We start from the raw sequence: 8,884 nt of genomic DNA, 5'->3' as shown, positions 1-8,884 counted from the left end.
CCTTAACAGTTTTGAACTGCTGCGTGCTAGGTTACACAAACGTTGATAAAGAAAATAATAAAACGGTTCGTACGGTAACATTTTTATTGCGAAGTTTTAATGAAATAAACGATAAAATTTGTTCAATATTTAATCTTTCTTCATAAATGAAGCAAGTGCATGTGCTCCTGCTTGATCGATTTCTGCATAGCCATAAGGTTCCAGGGTCTTTTTAGTTCGGTCAAACCATTTCACAACGTTTTCATGGGCGCTGAAGTCGAATCCGAATGCCTGAAATATTGACCGGCATTTACATTTAGACTAAAAAAGTCGATAACATTATCTGTTATGAAATGAAATGTAAATAATAGTCAAAAATATATAAATGGAATAATATAAAAATAAAATGTATACATTTTTTTATATATATCGCTACTATTTATATTACAAACATCGAATCGTAATATAAAACACAAATATGCAATAATTGTGATCTTGAAAATATCATAGACTTCTGTAACAATTTACGACAATTCTACAATATATTATTTTCTTGTTTTTATTTATTAAACAAATTTAAATTAACCCACTTCATATATTGTACAAAAAATCAATGTTCTAAAATTCATATGTATAATAACTAGGTATATACGTATAGAGAAGTGGTACTTAGTCTATTTTAACACCTATACAGTGCTTAAATTGTTTCATCCTATTTATTAGCTCGGCATTTGAATGAGTTCAGATACCTGACAGTATAGATCTACTACATTCCGAGTTCAAGGTGAATACAATAAATAGTGCTTAGTATACTATAGTATACCTACTCAATATTCTGTTTTCATACGTGACATAATATGTTTATTGCAAAATATTCAAATATTTAAATTAAATTCCTGATTTTTTTTAATACTAATAAGAATTTTATACTTTTCTGCTTTAATAAAATGTATAGGCGGATAACAATAGACATTGACCGATATTTCATTAATTTATTTGCATCTACTGGACGGAATTAACCTGTAAACATCTCACAGCTGGACAAAGTAATTTTTTCCTACTGGGAGTTGGGAAATAACTGCCCCACCATGAGTAAAGTTATCAACTTATCAAATACCTATTATAACAACCGGTACTAACTTTACATGCATTCTGAAGCGCAGTTGGGAGATCAGTAACGATAAACGTCCAAACCAGAAACAAATACACAAATACAAATATCTGTCTCGAGCGGGAATCGAACCCACAACTACCTGCATTAATGCAACTACTCCCTTCATTGAAACCGAACGTTACTACATTATTTTTTACCCGATATACTAGTAATACAAATATTGCACAAGAATGGATTTATTTATTTTTATTTATTTATTTATTACTTCTTGCACACATATAATCAAACACTTTTACGTAGTAAAAAAAGGAAAAAAACAACAGTACAGAAATAAAACTAAACAAAAAGTAGTTACAATGATAGCTTGCAAAGGCGGTCTTATTGCTTTAAGCAATCTCTTCCAGACAACCTCAGGTAAATGGAGATTATAAGTACCAAAGTGCGAGATTATGCAAATAGATAAATATAAATAGAATTATAAATACATAAAAACATACATACATACACATATAGAAGAATAGGATCAACATACAAAATCATGAAAATAAATAAATTTACGTAAACCGTACGTACGTAAGAATATAGATACACATATTAAATACCTTACAACATATACAAAGTACATACATACACACATACATACATACATACACACATACACACATACATACATACAGACATACATACATACATACATACATACATACATACACATACAACATAAGTACACAAATGCATATCACAAAATAATATTTAAAAAAAAAAACATTTAAAGCGATAGGTAATGTTTGTATAGGCGATTTAATACAATCTGCACCACACATTAAACAATCACAGACTTTGTCCTATCTTACGAACCGTCAGACGTGTTAAATTTAAATTTTATTTAATTTAATTTTCTTAAATGTTTATTCGTAAGAACCTTTTACAAACGTATAATAAAATTATTAAAAACATTTAAAAACTGGTCCAAATTTATAAATCAGACTATTAAAAGATAAAAGGATTTGAAAAAACTGATGTATTCTGAATATGTATTAATTATAATTTATAAATAAAGTTGTTGATCTAATTTGTCTTATTTTAATCTTTACCTCTAAGTTACTGAAAGTGACGACTATAGAAATATCGGCAATGGTGAGGTTGTCTCCAGCGACGAACGCGCGTCCTTCCAACATTAAGTTCAACCAACCCAAGGCTTCGTTCAACTTCTCAGCTGCTTCCTCGTTATACGCCTCGCCCTTGAAGAGCATCGGCATCTACAACCGACAGTAAAACACAAAATCATTCTATTACATTTTATGACTACGCAGTTGATACACTGCACTTTCATTTCAAGAGATTGTTAGTTCAATTCCCGCCCTGAGTTTGAATGTAAAAGGTGTATTTATTTATTCGTATACTAATTAAAAATGTAACTATGTCATTGAGCTGTTACCTATAACACAAACATTATCTTAGGAACAGACGATTATTTGCAACGCTTGACAGCTTCTTTAATATATTATCTGGGTTCTAGTTTCCGCTACGATGACTAATAGATAAGCAGTGTGACCACCTACTCTGTTCTACTAAGCTAGTTCATGCAATATAAATCTTAATCTTCTATAATATAAAAATGAATCGCTGAATGTGTTGCTAAGCGCAAAACTCGAGAACGGTTGGACCGATTTCGCTAATTCTTTTTTTTAAATATTCCTTGAAGGACGAGGATGGTTCTTACGGAGTGAAAAAATCTAAAAAAAAAAATTAAAATTTCCTGAAAAAGTCTAAAAACAACACTTTTCTATACTCCCATACAGAAGATAAAGTTTGTGTTAGGCGATACGAAGTTCGCCGGGTCAGCTAGTATTTAATAACTAGCTTCCACCTGCGGCTTCGCTCGCAAGGAACACGGAGAAACATTTATGCATGTAATGCTGAAGCTCAGCCTTGGTACAACGAGTTCAAAGAAACTCTTCGGCTTTATAATATTAGCGTAGATTTTATATGCAAATGTACATTATGTACAAGGCCTTTCTCGATATAATTATTTATTAGAAAATTCAATGAAAATTCCCTATTCATTTTAAATCAAAGAAAAGCCACATCTGTTATCTGTGAATCTCTTGAATAATTTGGGCAGAAATATGCTGTTTCTGTCTAACGATTAAACTTTAGCAGGTTCTCATAGAAACTTTACAATTGATTAAATGCCTTCCCTATATGCAAGAAATAACTTGTATTTTAAATCCACCGTCTCCACAATTCATTCATGGTTCAACTTCTCTACCATGACTAGCGATCAGTATAAAGAGACTGTTATAACAACCAAGACTGACAGCTTTTACGTACTTATTATTTTACGTATTAGAAACAAATATTTGTATAAATGAAAATATAACCTGAGCACAAATCAAACTCTCAACCGTCCGTTTAAAGACAACTTCTCACACAACTCTACCTGAACATTGTATTTATTTAGGTAACGATGTTTTTTCATTTAATTTTATTTCGAACCGTTGTCATGTAAACATATAGAATACCAGTTTCTATGTGAACAATAAAATTGATTAAATAATGTGGGAACGTCCACCGCTGTTATTCACGTATCTTTGTTATCGATCAATGAAAATATAGAGTCATTCATTTATTCACACTGTCTGTGACAACTTTATGTACAAATAATTTTATAAGTATAATATGTAATATATGTAGATACAACGTTATTGATACACACCAACAACTATAACTAGGTACTTTACTAGAATTTAATTAGTTTTAGCGTTTTTTGGCCTGTTTTATTGGTTACCGTTAACGATATTGGACAGATTATAATATCCAACGAATAAAAGTTTATATGTTATTATTTTCCACCATCGATTTCTACTATATTTATGACATGTTCGTTGTAGCTATTGTAAATCTAATAGTTTTAGTTTCTTAATTAAGTCGAAACTGTTCCTAACAAACTATTCTACCTTCTGCTATTAAAGTCTAATCAGAACTTATGTATACGTAGCATAAACTTTATACACAACGTATGAAACAGGCACTATATATCATAACGACTAACTTATTTCTGGATAATACACCTTTCTAACGGTGTAAAAATAAATAAACTCGGTTTAGTAATTTAATAGTTCATCGGTAGTAAACAAAAACGTAACCTATATAAACGTATTCTAGTATACATACTAGAAAGTTTATTTTTCTCTATGTAAAAATTCTGAACAGAAATAGAAACGGTCTTTTTTCTTTTAATGATTTTAATGATTATGTACCATAAAATACTATTCAGATACTATAGTGACTCTTTTATACTGTAGTCCAAAGAACGTATCTAAGTGGATCTATCCCATTGAATATACGGAGCGCGCTACAAGAGTATTGAGGTGATATTAAACCAATGATACCGGTATTCTTCAAAACTTAAAGAAACGTTAATCGTACAAATTTAAGAGAAATTTATAAAAAAACAATTTGAAATTTATGTCTGTTTATAGAAAAATTAATATTTACTTCGAAGTTCGAACAGTCTAAATTTACGAAAGAGTGTTAAATTGTTGTCAACAAAATTTTGCATTTTCCTAAAGACAGTAAAACATATGTAAAAATAATCACATCAAGTCCCATTTAATTTAATGAAATTTGTATACGTACATAAAGATCCAAGTACCGCTTGAAAAGAGTACCTAGATCGAAGTTGAGACGTTGGTCAACGAGCGCTCTTTGACGCGGGTTCTTCGGATACAGAGAGTCATCGCGACCATATGCGTTAACCAAATATGCCATTATTGCTCGGCTAAAAAAAAATATATACTAGATATCAAAAAGTAACTCTAAATGTGCCACGAATAATCTAAAAAGTCTTTCATACGATCGTCTAAGGGGAGACTAGAATCTAAGCACAGCAAAAGGTCAAAACTAAACAAATCAACCTTATGACGAATCCCAAAGCTTCAGACCAATGTACTGTATGTGTCTTTACATTTTGGTCATTCTATAACACATGTAATGTTTCTGGGAGTTTTCTTGATGTTCATAATATGTACAAATGAAATAAATAGCCAAAGAAGATGTAAGACCTATTTTATTTTAGTTTTTTTTTTCGCGTATTTTAAATTCATTCTGATTAAGATTTGTGTAATCGCCTCACGCAATGTATATTAATGAATTATAACTTAAAATGAGTATTTAGTGGGATGTTTCATTGATTGTTCTTGTTTCTTATTTTTAACCACGAAACTTTCTGTTGACATCTTTCTTTTCTCTCTCTCTCTCTCTCTCTTCAGCCAATCTCACAATAAATCGCTAGAGTTGTGTCAAACATCCCAGTTTACCGCAATTCTCATCTAACCTCCTGATTTTTTGCCGCCCGGTGCCCACCGAAAACACACTCATTGCAAGCACAATTTTCATTATGATCATTGACCGACTTCGAAAAAAGAGGTAGTTCTTAAATCTCCTGTATTTTATGTGTTTTTGGTATTTTTTTGCCAAATAAAAAATCGTGATATTGTCGCCCCTCTTTCGTGCGGGGCTATATTCCCGGCACCCTCCGCCCTACGCAACTGTCCACCATCAATCTTATTAATATCAAATAAAAAATACCTATTATATAAATTAACCATTGGACTTAAATACAGACCTCTCCCATAAAATAAAACCATTGTCATCCATAGTCGGTATCGTGTGTTGTGGATTCATCTAGAAACAAAATTCTTTAGTTATTACATAAACTTGTATAGGTAGCATTAAAATTGTATTGTATGAAATAATACGACAGCCACTAAGCCGATTAGAAATTAAAAAAAAAGTATTAAAGTACGCGAAAATATAAAAGACCAAAAAAAAATTTCGATTTTAAAAGCAACAATCTCGAAGCAGTTTTGATAAATTAACAACAATTGAGCAGTTCTGTTTAACACGTCAAAAGACTTCCTAGGAGGTATTGCTCATTTATAAATAGAAAAATATGTACGCTAATCTGCCCTAACGCCTAAGAATAAAGCGATGTACCTACGCAGAATAAAACGACGAATCGTGCGGAAAATTAGTTCTCTTGAAACTGTATCTACATAACTGGGTTACCTATATTATGTTGACAAATTCCATTTTCATTAATTCAGGATATGAAGCTGACCGATTTTGGAATGTATCTCACCAAACAATTATATAGATTCACATTTCATGAGAATGCTAACGACCACAATAAACTTACCTACATATAACCTAAAATTGAACCTAATTAGATACTCGTATTATCAGAGATTATTTTTAACACTTTAGTTACCTTTAAAAATTCCGGTGTTTTATGTTGTCCCTCCATTATATTAGTGAGTACGAGATCAAGTTCTATGCCCACTGCTCTGGCCGCCATCATCACCGCCCGACAAGGGGGTGATGGAGGTAGATAATACAACTTTATAGGCTGACTTGGCATCCTGTTCCCTTTAGATCTTGCTGCGGCGTTGCTAAGATGAAAAGTAGTAGCATTTTATTATTTACGGATAATGTATATTATTTTAATAGGTGTTAAAATGATGAAAGAATATGTTATAGAAAATTTTCAAAATAAATCGAAATACAATATGTAAACCTACATCTTTATGGGATGTATATAAAGAATAACTTGCTGTTTTGCAAATTTGCTCTGCATGAATATATTTTTTTTACAATCATATATGTACAAATGTAGTTATTTAATACTTTATATCATATTTTATGCGTTGTGTTTTTATTGCGTGTGCAACTATATAGAGATACAACATTTTAAACAATCTACAACAAATGTATTGCACATTCCATATTGTCGGCCTTATCACTAAAAAGCTATATCCGTATTACTTCTAGCGATAACTCAAAGCAGTTAGTGCATACAGTAAATTAAAATTATCAATCTCAATGTTTCTACATGTCAAAAACAAAGAGGAAATTTCAGATGATTTAGAAATGATGTCGATTTGTAAGTGCATGACGTTTTAATGCGAATTATAAAATTTTATTAGCAGTGTTAGTCACGTCGTACATTTGTCATCGTTTTAAACACATAATAACTAACGTGCTCTGACTCAATGTGTATAATTATGTGACCAACTTTTCCAAATAATGCCAACTTATTATACACACACACACACACATACTCGTATACTCGTAATTATAGGCCCAAATTTGCTTGCGGTGCAGTATGAGATATAAAATATTTTAATAAAAGTTTTAGAAAGAAAGTGCAAAATTAAGAATTATAAAGAAATTTCTCAATAAATATTCGAATTAAAATTGTTAAAAATGATAATTTTTCGTTGTGGTCCAACACCTCCAAACACAATATCAATACACAAACGACGTAACTCACCATCTAATATGTATCAAAAGAAATATTGTTATAAGTGAAGTAAATAATTTCATTTCAGAAGTGTTTTACCTAAATTCAAATGAGAGAAAAAAATATTATAATGTTTACTATATTTGTTAGGATTTTGTAGCTAAACCTTTTATAAATGAATCGTGATAAGTACAACTTATAGGAGAATCCTACAAAAAAACGTATTTTTGGGGTATTTAATTAGGTCTTAAAATCTACGTTTATAAAAAGTATACATGACTGTATAAATTCAGTGTGCACAAAACTCTTCGTAAACAAGTCTGACTCACAATTTTTTCCATCCACAAATTTAACTGCTTGTAAAAATAAACATAAAAATGTTACACAAAAACAAAAGATATAATTTATTCTAAATTGTCGCCTACTTTCGAAAAAAAATAATGAAACAATTATCAGCCAAAACGAACCGTAACAAAGAACACAAAAGAAAAGAGCTCCAGATATAAATTTCGAATTTCGTGACTCACTTTGCCGCTTGTATCTTATCCAGAACAGACTTATCCATACATTGCCCCAGCTTGAATAAGTTTTATAAATTCTTTTGCCAAAAAAAAAAACTAAAAAATGTATAAAGATTACGATAGTTCGTATAAGTATATTTAAAAAATGACTTTTACAATTAAAACTCTACGTCTGGAAAGCAACTTAAAAACTTACTTCTCAATATGGTAATGCATTAACTAAACTAAGTATTAAACTAAGCACGTCTCTTACAACGATGTTTTCAACACAACCACTGAGATGATATTCCAGTCACGCCAACGATCAGTTAAGTTATGAGTTAAGCTTGTTTTATACCATGGTTGTTATTATAGTGTTTTGATTACGGGAACTATGGAAACGATGGGCGGAACAAATAGGCAGTCAGAATGACGATTCAATATATCCATGGTCATTCGTGATGTGCTTTTGTTCAAATTATATGATGAACGATCTCTTAAATTGAGCACCCATAGCAAAAAATACAATGGTCGAGTCACTTTAAGTAACAATAAGCAAATAGAATTTTTAGCGCAATCTGATCAGCTTTAAAAAATCAAAATTCAGTGAAATTAAGCGTGTAGAAAAAACTATAAATAAAACTTACTTTCGGGTCATTAATTAATTCTGCTAATAATGCAGTTTATTTAAATCTATTGGAAAGAATACCAAATCGCATATCATCGGTATTGCGAGCTCGCGAAGGCAACACAAAGTACTCGAATACATGAAAACGGTACATCTGTAACCAATCTACATTATGTATATAAATATATATATATATATATATATATATATATATATATATATTTATATATATATATATATTTATATACATAATGTATTTATATTTTCACCATCGAATTAAAGACAATAAGCTTTAATTCGTAATTTGAAACATGCAGTGTTGAAAATATTACGCCTCAACGTTTTGACAATAAAAA

The 8,884-nt window shown here is 30.5% G+C and overlaps 1 protein-coding gene across 1 annotated transcript; it reads right to left on the bottom strand.

Moving 5' to 3' along the window:
- Nucleotides 1–70: 70 nt before the first annotated feature.
- Nucleotides 71–8,239, bottom strand: LOC123658104 (glutathione S-transferase 1-like). Its single transcript, XM_045593571.1, has 6 exons — nt 8,118–8,239; nt 6,369–6,549; nt 5,724–5,782; nt 4,736–4,877; nt 2,188–2,352; nt 71–270 (listed from the first exon to the last, which is right to left on the bottom strand). The coding sequence occupies exons 1-6, from the start codon at nt 8,135–8,137 to the stop codon at nt 130–132; spliced, it is 708 nt and encodes a 235-aa protein (XP_045449527.1). The 5' UTR covers nt 8,138–8,239; the 3' UTR covers nt 71–129.
- Nucleotides 8,240–8,884: the final 645 nt, after the last annotated feature.

The sequence above is a fragment of the Melitaea cinxia genome, chromosome 11 (genome assembly GCF_905220565.1).
Source record: "Melitaea cinxia chromosome 11, ilMelCinx1.1, whole genome shotgun sequence".
Classification (NCBI taxonomy): Eukaryota; Metazoa; Arthropoda; class Insecta; order Lepidoptera; family Nymphalidae; genus Melitaea; species Melitaea cinxia.
This window is presented reverse-complemented; position numbering and strand designations above follow the sequence as displayed.

Bases quoted from the DNA above. Each gene is read 5' to 3' on its own strand.
- LOC123658104 (XM_045593571.1), bottom strand. From the start codon at position 8,137: ATGCATTACCATATTGAGAA. The intron at 5,783-6,368 runs GTAACTAAAGTG...TTTTGTTTCTAG, and splicing joins AAACACCGGAATTTTTAAAG to ATGAATCCACAACACACGAT. The intron at 2,353-4,735 runs GTACGTATACAA...TGTCGGTTGTAG, and splicing joins AGCGGTACTTGGATCTTTAT to ATGCCGATGCTCTTCAAGGG.